General features: G+C 45.6%; 1 protein-coding gene across 1 annotated transcript in view; it reads right to left on the bottom strand.

Annotated features, from left to right (window-relative positions):
- Positions 1–318: 318 nt before the first annotated feature.
- Kdm3b (lysine demethylase 3B) overlaps positions 319–18,808 on the bottom strand; it is a 55,395-nt gene continuing 36,905 nt past the window's right edge. The window contains exons 12-24 of the mRNA XM_032885330.1: positions 16,609–16,716; positions 15,455–15,582; positions 14,236–14,515; positions 13,213–13,469; positions 10,664–10,930; positions 9,701–9,872; positions 9,263–9,353; positions 8,999–9,129; positions 8,517–8,636; positions 7,000–7,139; positions 5,388–5,564; positions 4,319–4,453; positions 319–1,735 (exon numbers count right to left, since the gene is read on the bottom strand). Of these exons, the coding sequence (XP_032741221.1) occupies positions 1,655–1,735; positions 4,319–4,453; positions 5,388–5,564; positions 7,000–7,139; positions 8,517–8,636; positions 8,999–9,129; positions 9,263–9,353; positions 9,701–9,872; positions 10,664–10,930; positions 13,213–13,469; positions 14,236–14,515; positions 15,455–15,582; positions 16,609–16,716 (2,087 nt within the window). The 3' untranslated portion in view covers positions 319–1,654. The remainder of the gene's footprint in view (positions 1,736–4,318; positions 4,454–5,387; positions 5,565–6,999; positions 7,140–8,516; positions 8,637–8,998; positions 9,130–9,262; positions 9,354–9,700; positions 9,873–10,663; positions 10,931–13,212; positions 13,470–14,235; positions 14,516–15,454; positions 15,583–16,608; positions 16,717–18,808) is intronic.

Genomic DNA, 18,808 nt, shown 5'->3' on the forward strand with positions numbered 1-18,808 from the left:
GCACACTGTAAGGCAGGAACTGCGGTTCCCACAACCTCGCCTGGAGCTCTGCAGCCAGGCTGTACATTGAGGCGCTTTTCTCTCATCCCACACCTACCCACGAGGACTCCAGTCCCTCCATTTGTTCACTGTGGGAAAACCCCTCTATCCACTCACCAGCTCACAGGGTTCTGTCCCTACTGTCTGTCTTTCTCCCAACGGAGCACCATTCAAACAGCAATGACCGGATGCAGGGCAGTAGGAAAACCTGAGATCAACTCCTACCTCCCACCCATGTGTGGTCAGGTTGGTACAGAAAGAATTTTGTCTACTCCAAACAGATTTGTTAAATTTTTAATAAGAACATGGAAATCCCAATCAGCCCTTCAATAAAATTAAAATACAGAAAGTGAAATTAAAAGTATTCTACAATAAATGACTTTTATTTAAAAAAAGGAAAGAAAGTAACTGTGAACATATAAACAAGGCTGCAGGGTAGCACACCTGGAAAGAGACACATTTCCCAATGTACCTATGGGCCAAGGAATTCCATCATTTCCAAGTAAATTCTTAATAAAAACTTCACTGAGTTGGAAAGTTTTGCTGAAAATATTCTAGACAAAACTCCAAAAAAAACAAAAGCAAAACTTCTTTATATTGGAAATCAAACTTCCCACCCCATTTGGACACATATGAGGAGTTCCAAGGGAACGCTGGTAGCCAGTGACTCAGCTCCCAGGGTCAGCAGTGCACGGGCAGGGAACACTCCGCAGCTCAGACATGACGCAGTTCTTTCTCAGATGACTGCCCCTCAAGATAAGACTGAGAAGGATGGGGAGAAACTAAAAGAATTCTAATAAAAAGCCAATTCTTTTAAATTACGCTTTGGCTGATTTTGTGCTATAAGGGGCAGCTGATTTCTAAAAATCATATTTCTTTTCAAAGAGTTTTATTGAAAGGAAGACTAAATGTAATGTGCCTTTCCTCATAGTCCAGGAAAACAACTGTGTTATTTCAAAAGTTCTAAAAATATCTACTTTCATGAAATAGTAACTATTTCACTACAAACCTATTTTTCACTAAATACACATGTTTCCTAATCCTGGAGCCTCCTGGGAAAAGCAGTGGCTCTCTCTCCCTGGGTCCTGAAGACTCCAGTGTTCAGGGAGAGTACGGGAAGGGCTACACCCCCATCTCCTAGGATGGGCCAGGTCAGAGGTCATGTGTGGAGACACTGCCAGGCTTCCACCAGGCACATTAAGTCATCACCTTACTTTACCAGTTATGACTTCCTCTGCCTCCAAACACATTCTTAGTTAGCTAGGCACAAGAGGAACAGAAAAGGAAGGTGTGCCCACATTCCTGGTTTCCATGGTCTCAAACCAGGAGAATGTGCAGGAGAGCCCAGCGATGTTCAAGCAACCTGGATTCCCAAAAGGCCACCGGATGGGAATGTGGCACACTCGGCTTCGAGTCTGAAACTGTGTGTGTGAACAGTGCGACTTTCTTGTGTCAACCTTCAGTGTTGAGGCAGCATAGAAAGAGTGGCTGGAGAGTTTGTAATACTGACCACACTGGCTGGGGGAAGGGCCTCTGCTCCTGCAGAAAGCCCTGCCGTTCCCTGGTAAGTGTTGTGAGAGGCCTGCTTGACAGGAGAGCCGGAATTCTCCATGCTTTAGGACCTTGCCAGTTTGGACTCGTGGGCCTTGAGAGTGCCGACAGCATCTTTCACTGCATGGTATATGATGTTCTTCACCTGGGGAGCAATCAGCACGGTCAGCTCACAGCAGCGCACAGATGCACAGCCAAGTCCGACCGCTAGAGCTTACTGAGAAGCTATGGGGACACCACAGCTCTAACTGTGTGCTTCCTAAGTCAAGCCCCACAATGAATTACCAGTCATGCAGGATGTGAAATCCTCACTCATGAAGGAATGAGTTGGGAAAGAAGTCATTGGGAAGGCTACACAGCCATTACCCCTGTGCTCACTGGGTGCTGGACGGTGTTACTAAGGTATTATGTGGAGTATTAGTTAATCTTTGCCATGATCATGGAGTACATTTTACCATGAGTCTTCTTTACAGACAAGACTGAGAAAATCAAGTTCCAGGGAATGGAAGCTGGGCACGGTGGCACATGTCTATAATCCCGAAGGCTGATGCCGACCTGGGATAGACCCTGGCTCAAGACCTCAGAGCAACACTCAGTGGAGTGGGTGGCTGAGAATGGGCTTTCTCCCTACTGTGTGAAGGGTTCTAGTGACTAGACCCATCTTGCCAGCTCCTCCTCCCCCCTTTTAAAAACAGGGTCTTACTACTTAGCCAAGGCTGGCCTCTACACTCTCTACGATCCTTCTGACTTAGTTCCTCAAGTAGTGGGATTTCCAGAATGCGCCACCAGGTCCAGAGCTTATGTGCTTTTTCTAATTTATCTAAAAGAAACATAGTTTTCATGTGATGTTCTACGACATGTTGAAAGACACATCAAAACAGACAGCTAAAGACCCCTGTTAGAAGGGCTGACCTGAAGACTGTTTTCTAGGGAGGGACACTGGTGCTTTACTAAGCTGCTGTTGTGGACCAGATGTGCCTATGTGCACTGCATTTATACATATGACACTTACTTCACAAAACACAGGAGGCTTTGTGATGGCATCCAAGATGCCTTACACTTCTACTGATCCTTTATTAACAAAAACACACTGGGTACCATCAGATTTGTGCTAGGGAAAGTTGTCAACGAGACAAAGCTTAATTCAGCTCACATTCTAGCAGGGGTAGCAACAAACAAGTCAAAGAATACGGCATGTCAGATGGTGAAGTCGTTACAGATAAGAACAAGAGACCAAAGGGACCTGGAGCATCAGCAGAGGTGATGTTTTTCGAGACAGGGTTTCTCTGTGTAGCCCTGGCTATCTTGAAATTTACTCTGTATGCCAGGCTGGCCTCAAACTCAGAGAGATGCCTGCCTCTGCCTCGCAGGTGCTGGGATTAAAGGTGTGCGCATGAGTTCTTAACCTCTGGGCCATCTCTGTAGCCCAGACACTATAAAAGGGAGTGAAGGGGTGAAGAGCTGGCACAGTGTTAAGAGCACTGGCTACTTTTCCAAAGGACCTATGTTCAATTCCCATCACCCACAGGACAGCTCATAACTGTCTGTAACTCCAGCTCCAGGGGATCTGGCACCCTCATACATACATACATACATACATACATACATACATACATACATAGCAGGCAGAATGCAATACTCATGAAATACAAATAAACACATCATTTACAAAAGAGCAAAGAGACGTCTGCAGTTGAGAGCTGCAGAGGCAGGGAAGAAACAAGTCTGCTCACACTGCTTCCGTATTAACGTGATTCTACTGCGTCTATCTGCACCAATCTGCAGACTAACGAGCAACCTGTCTGAGGCCCTACAGAGGACCAAGTTCAAGTCTCATGACCACCAGAAGATCCACTTGTCAACGCATGGCTTCACCAAGTTTAGTGCAGATGGATCTGGGGAAGTGGGGTGAAAGCTGAGATGCTGCTCACCCCCAAAGGCTGTAAGGCCCCCGCTATGGTCTCTAGGCAAGTGCAGGGGTGCCACCCATGGAGCCCTCCACTGTAATGATGATGAGTACCTTATCCTATCAGTGATGCTTACTAAAACCTCATATCCAATTAAAAACAAGGACTTTGACTAAGCTGCGCCTGCCAGCACAGGCAGGTTCAAGCTGCTCCTGAAGCTGACGTAGGAGGGTCACAAGTTCTAAGTCAGCTTGAGCCACAGAAGTACAAAGCCAGTCTGGATAACTTAAGAGCCTGACGTAGCTCCATTGCAGAATGCCCGTCTACCATGTACACAGCTGCACGCTTGGGCCCCGAGCTGCCACAAACAAGTTCAGAGGACAGGTATCCTTTCTCAACTGAAACCTTCTACAGTATTGTCCCTGACCAGGAGTAAGTCTACTCAGTTATCAACATGAAACGACACCCAAGGACAGAGAAACGACATCACTACACTGGACATGGGTAGACCCTTACACATAAACAACACTCCAGGAGCCCAGGTTGGCCTGCCCTGCTTCAGGGGGGCATCAACTAAGGTGAGCAGAAGAGCCGGAAATAGGAGAGTCAGGAGTTCAAGGACAGACACTGAGACATTTGTTTCAAAACCAAAGTAACACACCAAACTCAAAACCCCCCAACAAGTGAAATGGCTTGGTATCTCTTCTGAAAGGAAGCCTTAGATGGTCAGTTTCTCAGAGTCCTTTCTCTACCAGAAAACACCCTGTAAGGAGACTGTGATGTACGCTCTATGAGCATCAGACAGAGGGGACATAACGTACCTGTAGCTTATCTTCATGATTCGTGTGAGTGTTGGAGAGATGCCTGAATTCCTGAGTCAGGCGGAAACAGTGCTTCACGTGCTCTGGAGAGACAAAGTCTTCCGCTACCTTTATGCAACTATATAGATTGTGAACCTGGGATGAGAAAATGTAGACATTAGATGTAGCAACTCATAAAAATGCCCACCAGAAGGGGGTTGGGGATTTAGCTCAGTGGTAGAGCGCTTGCCTAGAAAGCGCAAGGCCCTGGGTTCGGTCCCCAGCTCCGAAAAAAAGAAAAAAGAAAAAAAAAAAAATGCCCACCAGAGTAAAGCAGACACAATTTGCCTTTTTTTTTTCTTGGGGGGGGGTGAGACTTGTTATATCTCCCATAATGGCTTTTAACTCCTAGGTTTAAGCAATCCTACAGTACATGCCACTACATTCTGTTAATAATACAAAAACATTATGTGTATAAAATTAAAAATATGGGCTAGTGGGGCTGGAGAGATGGCTCAGAGGTTAAGAACACTGCTCTTCCAGAGGTCCTGACTTCCTTCCCCAACAACCACATGGTGGCTCACAGCCATCTGTAATGAGATCTGCTGCCCCCTTCTGGCATAAGGCAGACACGCAGGCAGAATACTATATAAACATATAGTTAACCTTTAAACATAATAAACCTTTAAAAAGAGGGAGGGGCTGGTAAAATGGAGATGGCTTGGCAGGTATAAATGCATGCCCCCAAGCCTGGTAGTCTGACTTTTATACGCACTTGATACACAGAACCCAATGGTGGAGGAGATCATCCAACTACCATAAGTTGCCGTTGTACTACCACACAGACAGACAGACAGACACACACACACACACACACATACACATTTTAAAAGGCTGGGTGTGACACACACACCTTTACTCCCAGTATTAACAAGGCAGAAACAGGCCATCTCTATGAATTTGAGAGGCTTGCCTGGTCTCAAAAAAAAAAAAAAAATTGAGATTGGATCCTGACATTTATAGCTGAACTAGAAAAGGGAAACATCGACGTCCACGGAGCAGAGGAGCCAGTCTTGACCGCACAGCCCACCTGGTGTGGAGCTCCAGCGGGTATGAAGACAGCATCACCCAGGAATTGCACAATGGCCCAGCCTTGCACACCATACTCTTCGAAGAGTCGCTTTCGAAGGATCTGGTCCAGATACCAACTTTGGTCATGAATGGGGTCATGATCTGGAGGATTCTCTTGACCTTGCTCTTCTCCAACCTGTAGTCATGTGCAACATCCAAACACGGAAGAATTAAGAGAGTAGCCCTTCCGTGCCCAGTTGCTACAGTTTCATTTACACAGGCTACTGTGCTCTAAACACACTACATAGAAAAGTCCAGAAAGGCCTTTTAAAAGTGTGTGGTGCTATTACGGTAGTGTAAAAGACTCATACTGTCCAGCTCCACCTTATGCTAAAGTATCATCCTGACCTAGGGCAGCTGTCCCTCGGGCCCAGGCTCTTAGTCACCTAACAGCTATTCCAGTAAAGAGGGCTACCACAGTTTCAAAGAGCACACGTTCAAGTACCCTCTATGTCATTGTGGCTCCAGAGGACAAAGCTTGATGGCAAACCAGAAGCTTCATGAGCCAGATGACACGGAACACACTGAGAGGGGCGGGGTGCTGAAGAAGGTGGAGGCAGATCACAAAGGCGAGGACAGCCTGGGCTCTATGTAGTTGGGCACTTGTAGGGTGTACAACCTTAATCCCAGCACTTGTGAGGTAGAAGCAGGTGACTCTCTGAGTTCAAGGCCAGCCTGCTCTACAGAGTGAGTTCTAGGACAGCCAGGGATACAGAGAAACTCCACTTCAAAAAAAACCAAAACTAAACAAAACCCCCAAAAACCTTTTTTTTTTTTTTTTTTTTGTCTGTATGTTTGATACATTGCAGTGCCATTGCTGTTGATCTCTTCCTGTACCTTATTATGTTAAAATTGACTACCGGGCTGGAGAGATGGCTCAGTGGTTAAGAGCACTGACTGCTCTCCCAGAGTTCCTGAGTTCAATTCCCAGTAACCACATGGTGGCTCACAACCATCTGTAATGGAATCTGATGCCCTCTTCTGGTGTATCTGAAGACAGCTACAGTATACTTACATATAAATAAATAAACCTTTTTTAAAAAAAAAATTGACTACCAGTATGCGTGTATGGAAAAAATAGAGATAGGGCACCTACTAGGGGCCACAGAATATATTATCCTCTAAACACACAAAGAATATGAGTATCTTCTTTATTCTGTTGAACATGTGTGAGCTCAGGACCCTTGGGCATTCTGCAAAGAGGTTTCTTGGCCAATCAGTCCTTTCTTTTTCCTTCCTCAGTGCTGAAGACTGAACCCAGAGCCGTACATGCTAGATAAGCACTCGACACCTTTCACTCGTCTTACTCATTTTTTGTTTCTTTCCAAACAAATGACTGCGAACGTTCACGTGGTTGTGGGAACCAAGGCTGGGCCCCCCTGCAAGAGCACGAATACCCTGTTTCTCCATCCTCATGCCCTGGCTTTTTTGGAGATGGTCGGTCTCTAACTATGGTCTTCCTGACACAAGCTGCCAAGTGCTAGAATCATCGGTGCGCACGACCATGCCTTGTGCGACGAGGTCTTTACTGCTAACAGACTCGATATCAAAGACCAGCCCAGAAGGCGTACCTTCCGGAGCAGCTCTCGGATCTTCTCGGCATCCTTTGCTGCATAAATGTGCCATAGAGCCCCTGGCTTCTCTTTGCCGTCATGAATCCTCTGCTTGGTCACCTCATCGGCATCCCCCTCGTCAATCGTTCTGAGAACTTCTGAAAAGAACAAAGCGTTGCTGTCTGTAACTAGTCTGCCCAGCACCTCCAGGTTGGAAACAAAAAGTCTAATTAAAACAAGTGGTCTTCATCCTTCTCTGTCTGTAGTAAGAGCATAAACAATCAAGAGTCAAAACTTTCTAGGCTCGGTGGAACACACTCTTAATCCCACACCTGAGGCAGAGACAGGCAAATCTCTGTGAGGAGTTTGAGCTCAGCCTGCTCTACATATGAAGTTTTACAGAGAGACTTTTTTTTTTTTAAATAATTTTTTAAAGATTTATTTATTATATATAAGTACACTGTAGCTGTCTTCAGATACACCAGAAGAGGGCATCGGATCTCTTTACAGATGGTTGTGAGCCATCATGTGGTTGCTGGGAATTGAACTCATGACCTCTGGAAGAGCAGTCAGGCGCTCTTAACCGCTGAGCCATCTCTCCAGCCCACAGAGAGACTTTTTAAATCACACCTTTTATTGGGGCTGGTGAGATGGCTCAGCAGGTAAAGGCTCTTGCCGCCATGTTTGATGACTTTAGTTCCAGGGACCCACACAGTAGAAGGAAAGAACCAATAGGGCCTTAATATGTAGCCTTGGCTGGTCAGGCTCTCTCAGTAGGCCAGGCTGGCCCTAAAGTGTCAGAGACCCACCTGTCTGTACCTCTGTCTCCTGAGTATGAATGTTAGAACTTAAATGTGCGCAGGAACACTCCTGGCTTCTTATGGGAATCAAACTTCAGTTTTCCTGCTTGCCTAACAAATGCTTTACCAACTGAACTTTGTGTGTGGTCTCTGTGCGGACGACCTGGTTCTATCACCTGTCCCTCTATGGCTGTTACAGGGAACTAGTCCAGAAGAGCCAGTCCTTTCTTAATTTTTAAAAAATTATTTCTACTTCATTATGTGTGTGTACCTACATGAGCTCGTGTGCACCACATGCATGATAGTGCCTGGGGAGGCCAAAGGGCATCAAATTCCTTAGAGCTGAAATCATAGAAGGCTGTAAGCCTCTTTCTGTGTGTTCTGGGAACTGAACCCCAGTCATCTGCAGAGGTTGTGCCATGGCTCAGTCCTCTCTGCCCTGTTTGCCAGGCTATGTACTTTGTAGAAAAGGAGAACATTTCCCCAGGCAGTGATCTGCTTAGAGATTCAAAGCAGCACTGCACTAGAACGTCAGCCCCTTTGCCTAACAATCTCCTCCAGGTGCTAACCACACATGAGACTGGGAAGAAGGAACTTAAGCAAAACCCACTAGTGGGATATAAAGAGTGAGAAAGAAAAAGAAGTCGTCATTGTGTCTTAGAGGCCTGGGGAGGCAGCCAGTTGCTACACTTCTTAAAGCTAGCCACACTACAGCGATTTTTCTAGCAAGCATACCTTCATCGTGAGCACCCTCCCCGATAGGGATCCCAACATACACCATCACATTGACAGCATCAGACACATCTAAATGAAGATTCGTTGTACCAACTCTTCTGTCTTCTGCTGTTATCAAACCTAAAGTTGAGAGGAAAATATGAAAGCTAAAGACAGGTATTCCAAAGGACCCACAGCACCCCTGAGAGCACTCCAGCATGCTCTGAAGTAAGTGTCACCGAGAGAGGGAGGGATGTGTGTTTATCAAGAAGTTAGCTCATTTTTTAACTTAACAGAGCATAGGCCTGGACTTGGTAAAGCTAAAGAATATATCTGCTTGAGTAGAATTTGAGAACAAACTATTTCTAATAGATACACAAGCTTATGAATGTCACACAAATCAGTCCTGACGGAGGAAAGTGAGTATGATTTTCTCCAGCACCTATCACCTGCCCCCAACCAGCTCTCCATATAAAACGAGGACACTGTCTTTTCCCTCATACCATAGGCGTTGTACATCTTGGGGCCCAGATCAGGCCTTACAAAGTAGCTGGGTAGCCGAGAAGCCAGATTGAGCCTGCCATCTCGTTTGGTGTATTCTGGCAGAGGAAGATTCTCCATCAGATCTTCAAACCTAAGAAAGGGCAAGAAAGATGACTCAGCTTACTTACTACAGGGAGAAGAGCGAGCTAGAGTTCACTTCTCTCTGACTGTTGTGCTAGATTCACCCGGCACAAGCCTCTGAGGACAGCTCTACATGAAATCACCTTGTAGGCATCATGTCCCGAAAATCTTCCCCAGGGGGCCAGTCTTTGAGTTTGAGCACCATTGGCTGCCCATCTTCTGACCGTAGTCTCTCTAGAAGACAGACAGCATTCTCATAAACCACTTCTGCTTAATCTTCTAGGTGTCAAGTGCCAATGCAACCTCTTATTTCCTAATGGACCAGGTAAGACGAGCCTTGTTTCTCCACCCACGGCTGTTATTGCGTTTCACAGTTCTCGCTCCTTTCCTTAGAGCACTAGACCTCATACAGCCTAAGTCCTCCATGAAGTGCAGGCTGCTCTGGGATGACAGGAGTGTCATGCAGCTTTATGCAGCTGCTGTCAAGACAGAAGGTTCCTCCCTCCATAGGGAAATGGGTTGTTATTTCAGGGGCAGGACTACACTCTGTCTCCGCTTAACCAGAGAACCAAGCTACTTACTGCATATAATCTCAAAGCCATCCCAGAAATCTCGAACTTTAACATCGGAAATTATAGCACAGTTCCTGCAGTTCACCAGGTCCACATCCTGGTCTCCAAATTCCTGGCTAAAGGCTTCTGGCTTCCAGAGTTCAGACTTGAGCTTTTTATGTACCCCTGAAACTAGCACTGGCTGTGGAAACAAAGACAACACAATCAGAACCATCTCTACAGCACTGCTCCCATGAAAACCTGCTGTCTTCTCCAGTTCATAATCTCTAGCTAGGAGAAGGGAATCTGCCTCTACTCTGCTTTTATATTTATACTGTGTTCTTACTCTGGGGACAGCCACTAAATTTCTTTTCTTTTTGTGTATTCTCTGTGTAACAGAGCCCTAGCTATCTTAGACTTGCTTTGTAGACCTGGCTGGCCTTCAACTCCCAGAGATCTGTCTGCCTCTGCCTCCCAAGCACTGGAATGGAAAATCTTACTTGGTATCTACAGTATTTTGAGGTGAGGAGACAGCTGGCAAATGCTGAGAATTCTTCCTCACAATACAAATGCAAACGAGGAAACTCCCCTGAGTTCCTCCTTCCTCAAGCTAAAGCATAAAGCTCACAGAGCACCCTCACAGCATCACATCCACTAACACTCAGGTACTTACCTCGAACCATTATTCCAGCTCACACCTTTACCCTATCAAGCCCTACACTCAGGGATTCTCCCCCAAAGGTGTCACCAACAGCAGCTCAACCCCCAAGAACTGCGCCCTCACAAATACAAAGCCCAGCCTGGTTTTAAAGAGCAAAGTCAAGGTGAAACCACGAGGATATCTCCGAACCATTTACTATGTATGTCCCCCTAGCAAATGATCTTCCACTTGGGCCTGCAATTATCTTAGCCACAGTGACTTCCGGGCAAACAGTAGGCAACAAAACAAAACAAAACAAAACAAAACACCCAACCCACCTTGGCTTTGCTTACCTGGCCTTGTTTCCAACATTCTCGGAAGATCTTCCAATTGTTTTTGTTGCTGGGGTCATGGAGACACAGAAGCCTCCCATCGCACAGCCAGGAATGAGAAGTGTGGGGGTCTAGCACGTTCAACCCCATCACCATCTCCTTCACTTCCTTCTGGGTATCTGTCAAGTTGCAGGACCGCTTTGAAGAATCTGAGGTTTTCTTGTTTTCTACCACCGAGGCAATGATGTGGTCCAGAAAGTTGGGTAGGCTGGCTTTGCTCTTCGCTCCCTTCACAGACAAACCCTCAGGTAAGCTTGACTCAAGCACCACAAGAACATTACAAAAAGAACTGTCTCACAATTATATTTCCAAGTTCTAATCTATCTGATTAAATCTGATAAAAATTAACGTCTTCTGTAATTGCAGAAAGACAAAAAAATTATTAATTTTTAGTATAGTAAATTCCTTAACCTTTGGATTTTCTTACATTTATGAAAGTACAGAGGGAGACCCTGTTTTAACACAAAAACATATACTCCCATAATGTTCTAAAAAAGAAACTTCATGAAAGTAAATGGGGGTATAACAAGTACTTATTTAAAAAGAAACAACCTCTTATCATATATATTTAACCACCTATGGATTCAGACTGCACCCATTAACCATAAATATAATAAAAAACATGTTTGCGTTCTATAAGATAAACACACTGAGAAGTAGAAAGTGACCTGTAGAGCCAAATGTGTACACAGGAAAACTATATACAGTCAACATCTCGGAGATGACACCCAAGAAATAATGCTGGGCCAGTTAGATAGCTCAGCAGGTAAAAAGACACTTGCTGCCAAGTCTGATGGCCTGAATTTGATTCCTACCTACTCCGTGGAAGCAGAGAACGAATTCCCATACTGTGACACCCGAACTGCTCCCCACCCCCCACGTAATAAATGGTGATCTGCACAGAGAAGGGAGGCCTGAAAGACAGCGTCTTTGCATGCATGTTGTTCCTGTACCACGTGCATGCCTGACAGCCTCAAATCCCCTAAAACTGAGGTTACAGCGCTCGTGAGCTGCCATGCGGACACTAGGAAGTGACCCAGGCCCTCTGCAGGCAGTGTTCTTAACCCCTGAGCCATCTCTCTAGCCCCTCCACTCCCTGTTTCTATTCTCTTTAACTTTTTTTTTCTTTTTTTTTTTTTCCGGAGCTGGGGACCGAACCCAGGGCCTTGCGCTCGCTAGGCAAGCGCTCTAACGCTGAGCTAAATCCCCAACCCCCTCTTTAACTTTTGTACTCTGAGAATTCACACATTACATCAATGCTTACTAAAAATGACTACTGCACACTGTAGCACAGAGATATGTACTGGTGAATAAAACATCTTTGGTATGGGCAAGAGAAACAGAGTAGATTACAATTAAGTGCTATGAAATCAATTCTGTGTGGAAGACGAGGGTCCCATAAACCCAGGTGTGCTGGCACAGGCATGTGCTCTCAGAATTTGGGAATCAGAGACAGGAGGATCATGAGTTCAATGTCATCCAAAGCTACACATTAAGTTGAGGCTAGTGTGGTCCACATGAGACCGTGTCTCACAGAACTGAGGTGTAACCTACGACAGAAGCCCCCTGAGTGACTTGTTTCATTTAAGAGGGGCATCAGTGCTGAAGCAAGCCTGTGGACACACAGGAAGGATCTAGGAGCAAGAAACAAATATGAGACCCACAAGGGAAGCTGTATTCAAGGACCACAAAAAGGTGTGTGTGGCTGGAATGTCTATGAGGGGAAAAAGGCCAGAGAGAGGAAGGAAAGAGGGAAAGATGGACCAAGGAGGATGATGGTTGCACCTGACAATCATGAGTAGATCTGAAGATGGAACAGAAGAACTTGCTGACAAGTTACATATGAAATGTAAGAGGGAATGGCAAAGGATTCGAATTTTTGGACTGAGGAGTCCTATGATACAGAACCACTGACAAAGGGAAGAACACCAAGAGAGCAGGTACACAGGTAGAAGACCGGAGCTGTCCTGGACGTTTTAAAGACTTGAATCCAACAAAGCACTCTATGAATGCACTGCTCAGCTTACAAAAACCTAGCGTTTGCAAGGAAATCAAATGAATCAATGTAATAACCTTTCTGCTGAAGGCCAAAAAGGAATGTTTCCATTTTTACTGACTTCCTTAAAAAGTGTGTGTGTGTGTGTCTGTGGGGGGGGGGGGAGGGAGGGAGGAGGAGCGTGTGGCAGGTCTGTATGCACGTGTGCTTTTCTATGGTACCACACAGAAGTGAGAGAACAACTTCAGGAGTAGGTAAGTTCTCTTCTTCCACCTGGGGCCCTGAAGATTGAACTTAGGTCATCACACTGAGCCTCAGTTTTTACTGACTTCAAAAATGGTACCCAAGGCTCACAACTTAAGATGACCTCAAAGAATCCAAGAACCCAATGTTAAAGATTTGTTAGCTTGACCATGCAACCAGGAGACTCTCACTCGATCATCTATATCTGTGATGGTTTTGTCATAAAACAAAACCAAACACCAAAGGCTAGAGCTGTGGAAAGGACACTTACTGCTGAGGATGAAGAGAAAACAGGGGGGAAGGGTATGCCTGTGTCCAGAGGGGTTTGAGGAAGCTTTCCGGGCCCGGAGTGAAGAAGGTCTCGAAGACTGGAGCCTTCCGTCTTGCTGTTGGAGGCAGTGGGGCCCAGCAGCAGGCTGTTAAAAAGCTTTGGAGTCAGCGGAGAGCCCTTTGCAGTGGAGTTGAGTGAGTCCAGCCCAAAGGGCGAGTGGGACTCTTTACTGAGCACCGACCTCAGCGACCCTGCATCTGCGAGAGCATAACAGACAGCATTGGACAGGAGCAGCAGACACCGACTCTGTCAACACGGCCGGGTGGAAAGGGAGAAAGACCTTCCACAGTGCCCGCCTCCAAACTATGTGGGATTAGTAGGTGTTCAGGCTGAGAAGCTCTGTACACAGGTTTTAGGGACACAAAGAAAATTCTCCATTTCTTACTTCTTGCCTATATTTGGATCACAAAATTTCTTTTTTCTCACCTACCTTTTATCTTCTAAGACAGTTTAAGTGGGTCTCCAGATCTCTTGGACTGGAATAATTTGTGATACTTGTTAAAAAACGGAGATCAGTCTTTATCTCAAGAAATTCTAACTAATGGTTCTCAGTGGGGTTAAAGAAAAATAATTTCCATGTGGTTCTCAGGCCCATTTAAAATGGCTTCTCTTTTCAAGCCCAGATGAGACCCTCTTCAAAATAAAATTGCTATTCTAAGTCTAGCTGTCAACTCTGGCTGCAGAAACAACCCAGGGGGAAAGCTCACTCAAAACTGTTTCAATTCTGACCAAGGAGCTAGGGAAGGACCCAGCAATACTCCACCTTCTTAAAAAAAAAAAAAAAAAAAAAAATCAACCAAATAGCCAAAAACACCAAACGCCCTGGAAACAAACCCCTGATTGTATGTTATCAACCAGAGAAAGCAGGCAGCACCTCTCTGAGCGCACGGTAGCGTGTCCGCTTGAACAGCTGCTTGCAGACTTACCCTCACCCTTTCCACAGCTGGGCACAGGTCAGCTCACCTTTTGTTTCTTCTTTAGCCTTCTGAGTTGCTAAATCCGCCAGCCAATGCAGAGCGGAGGAAGGGGGGGCCGTGTCAGGGCACGGGGGCCTGATGGCTTTTAGTTCACTATTGCTATTTGACGCGGAGCCTTCTGCTTTCAGGGGCTCCTCAGCTCTGCTGTCGGCGCCAGCACCTTTGGGAGCTTGCTCCGGCTCTGGGTTTGTGGTCGCCACAGTCCCGCCTCCGCTTGAGAAGGTAGTTTCGTTTCCAGAAGAGGCACTAGGGGTTATACTGGGAAGCTAAAGCATGGAAGGTTAGGGAGTGAGGAGGACTGCAGAGGGCAAGCCTAGGCAGAGAACACTGACCATGACTACTGTGGCTGCGGACACTACACAGGTCTAGGAAGAATAACCTGGAGCTGTTTCCATGTTATTTCATGCCTTCTGTGATCCACAGACATTTATTAAATCTACAATGTGCAAGCCGTTCATGAAAATCAGGTAAACAAGACTTAGAATTTACAATTTAAAGAATGTCTTAGACTGTTCTATGACAGGAAACTAGTGATTGAAGTTAATCCACAGGGGCTGGAGAGTCGATTCATTGGTTAGGAGAACTGGCTGCTCTTCCTGAAATCTCGAGTTCGATTTCCAGCACCCACAACCACCTATGATGGGACATCAGCACACTGATGCTACTGAGGACACAATCTCCAGAGCTCTCCGCACCCACACTTGGGTTTCTAGTAATCAACCCAGGCTAGCGGTGCCAGGAGGTTCAAATGGAAGCTGTGGACCGTGGGCTCTTAATGTTTCCGTTTTGCTTTTGAGATGCGATCTTGATATGCTGCACAGAGGGGCCTCAAAACTAACAATTCTTTCACCTCTGAATCCTGAGTAGTTCAGACTAATTTTCATTTTAATTGGTACACGGGTAACAGGTCCTAATGGCATTTTCCTACATACTTAATTGTGGTTGGGATTCCCCCACCATTCTTGCACTTTTACCCTTCTACCTCAGTGTTGCCCCTTCTGGGAATAATTCTCAAATAAAATAAAAATTTAAAAAGAACCCAGAATAGAAGAAGGAAGAGGAGGAAGAGGAGAAGAAAAAAAGAAAGGAGGAAAGAAAGAAGGAAAGAAAGAAGGAGAGAAGGAAAGAAGGAAAGGAAGAAAGGAAGAAAGGAAGAAAGGCAGGCAGGCAGGCAGCCTCTCTTAGTTGTGGCCCACACATCTTACCTGTGATATCCCATTGGTGACAGCAGGTCTCAAAACGGATTTGCTTTGCCGACTTATACAAGGGCAGTTTGCTTTAATTCCCCACTTTCCCCGGGCAGCGTGTACCATGTCTCCAATATTATAAAGCGCTAAGGAGAGGAGACAGTAAGCATCATTGGAACATTTGTCTGTTTTGAGACCAGGACCCCTGGGCCCAGGTTTCCTTTGAAGTCCTGAGGAAGACGTGGTGCAGAAAGCTGGGATTATGACAAACACGTGCAGCTACTCCTTCCCTCTGGTAGGCTAGTGCTGTCTTCATGGATTCAAGGGTTTGGTTATGCTGAGCTGGATATCCCCATCACAGGAAGCTGAGAACTGAACCCAGGGCCTTGCACTGAGCTACATCCCCAACCCCTTAGCCAGATATTTTTATTATTGTTTTCATGACCTGGAATTTACTCTGGGAACCCACTGCAGCCTCCTACCTCAGGTCCCCAGCACTGGCCAGGCAGCTTTGAAACACCATGGCAGTTCTCAGTGGGGTTTTAAACATATACCTCTAACATTATTGTTATTATGATTGAGACATGTTTCTCTGTGTAACCCTGGCTGTCCAGAACTCACTCTACAGAACGGGCTGCCTTTGAACTCAGAGATCCTCCTGCCTCTGCCTCCTGAGTGTTGGGATTGAAAGTGTGCACCACCACACCTGGCAAAACACATTTTGTTTGTTTTGATATTACTTTACTTGAATGCCCACACACACGTGTGCATGGCTGCCCTTGAAGACCAAAGAAGGAATTGGATGTCCTGGAACCAGAGTTACAGGTGACTGTGATTTTCCTGTGAGTGACTGGAGCTGAACCTAGGCCTTCGGAGAGAGTAGCAAGTGTTCTAGCGACATTTTATGAGCCTAAAACCAGAAGTCTTTCCTAATGTCCGGAGTGATTGGCTTATCATGGTCACCTTGCCTGAACCAAACACACACACACCATCCCCCAAACACACAGCCCCCCTCTCCCCAGTAAACCAATACACTGAGGCTAGGGATGTAGTTCTGTGGTAGAAGTGTTGACCTGCCGTGTAAAAGGCTGAGAATATAATACTCAGCACTACAAAATCAAAACAAACACACGACACTTTTTCACCCACTCTCAAAACAGGAGTTTCTTTACCTGTGCCAGGGATGATCTGTGTGGGCATGAGGTTCTCTGGTTCATGGGACTGCCCCTTTGCACACTTCAGCCAGGAGAAGACCTCCTCATCGCCCATCTCTTCTGTCTCTGAAACAGAAATTAATTTCTGATTTTATGGGGTCACCATCTTTCAGTGAGTCAAAGTTTTAGAGCCTCAAAGTCCAATTTTTTCATGGCCAAAGAAAGCAAAAGCTTACTCAAAAACTGAAACTACGATCTGTTCTACTGCTTTACATTATAAAAAATAAACCAACAATCTAAAGTAGATTCTTCATGTTTCTCCAAATCAACCATGACAAGAACAACCCTATCCCTCTGCAAACTTCAGCTCTTGGCACTTGATATCCTTCCGTCTCTCCTGGCCAGCATTGTTTTTGTTTTGTGCTGTACTGGACAGATTCTCCTTGTATGGCCAGTTGGCCTCAGACTTGCTAAGTAGCCAAAGACAGTTCTGGATCTTCCTGCTTTCTCCTCCTGAGGGTCGGGACTATAGGTGTTTGCTGCCAGATGTAAAGTGTGTTGGTGAATGAGTGCTGTATGTGTACGGGTGCCCGCCATGGTCAGAAGAAGGCACTGGTCTCTTGAGTCTAAAGTTAAAGGTGGCTGTGAGCATCAGATATGGATTCTGGGAAGGAACTGCCTCTGCAGAGGCAGAAAACACTGACAGTGAGTCCTCTCCCCAGCCCCCATGCTCTGACTTCTTAGGAATTGCTCTGGGGTTAGCAGTACTAATGTTTAACTTGTCATAGTCTATCTCCAACCATTATATTACCACTCCATATTGGGTGTGTCACATGTCATCATCCATGCTAGTTTTAGGCATTTTCTCATTTGTCATTTTGAGTTATTGGTCAACTCTGCCTTTTTCTCTTTTCCTTTATTCTTGACTTTGTTGATTGAATGCAGAGTTTTGTCAATATATATCTGGATACTGTTTTGTTTGTTGTTTTTAAATCCTTTGAACTCTGTTAAACCAATTAGTGCAAGAGTCAACAATCAGTTTGAGTCTTCTAAAGCTTGCTTTACAATTCTTGATGGCAGTTCTAGAGATCTGATCTTATATGCACAGGTCCTTTGCCTGCATGTGTGTATGCGGACCATCTGTGTGCCCAGTGCTAATGGAGGCCAGAGAGGGTGTCAGATCTCCTGAAACTGGAGTCACAGACAGTTCTTACAGACAGACATATGGTTAGACACCCAGATGGGCACTGCGAATGAAACCTGGGTCACCCACTAAGCCATCTCTCCAGCCTCCAATTAAAGAAGACTTTAACACTCAATCCCATGACACAGAAGTGATCCTTCTAGACTCTAACAAACATCTCTTTCTGTTGTTTTTATTTTTATTGAAACACTATCTTTTTATATAGTCCTAGAACTTGCTATGTAGAGCAGGCTGGCCTTTAACTCATGAAGATCCACTTGTGTTTGCTTCCTAAGTGTTGGGAGGCCAAGCATCTCTTTACAATTGTGATTCTGACCCCAGGCATGCGGGTGCACACCCCCTAGTACTCAGGAGGCAGAGCAGGCAGAGCTCTGTGATTTTAAGGACAGCCTTGGTCTACAGAGTAAGGTCCAGGGCAGCCAGGGCTGACAGAGAAACCCTATCTTGTGGGGAGAGGGAGGGAAGAAAAAAACAAAGATTTTTTTTTCTAAAATTATGAATTCTGAAAATTACTTGCTGGGCTGGAGAGATGGCTCAGAGGTTAAGAGCACTGACTGCTCTTCCAGAGGACCTGAGTTTAATTCCCAGCAACCACATAGTGGCTCACAACCATCTGTAATGGGATCTGATGCCCTCTTCTGGTGTCTGAAGACAGCAACGATGTACTCATATTTATAATAAATAAATAAATCTTTTTTTTTAAAAAAAAAAGGAAAATTACTTGCCAATTATTCTCTGAAGATCAGTTTTGGGCCTCAGGGAGTTTGATCTAATGCTCATGTAGATCTGTTACACAGAAAACTTGGGACTCTGCATAGTCTCTGCTGCTCCATGTGTGCAGCCCTTTGCTTTACCCAGGCATTCTACCTGACTGTCTGTCTGTCTTAGCCCAGTGGGGCTGCCAAGCTAATTTGGTCTCCTCTGTGCCACAGTTAGAAGCACTAACAGGCAGTGCACAGGCCACTGTAGAAACCAGATTGTTTCTTCCCATTTCTCAGAGGTCACAGTCCTATG

The sequence above is a fragment of the Rattus rattus genome, chromosome 15 (genome assembly GCF_011064425.1).
Source record: "Rattus rattus isolate New Zealand chromosome 15, Rrattus_CSIRO_v1, whole genome shotgun sequence".
Lineage (NCBI taxonomy): Eukaryota > Metazoa > Chordata > Mammalia > Rodentia > Muridae > Rattus > Rattus rattus.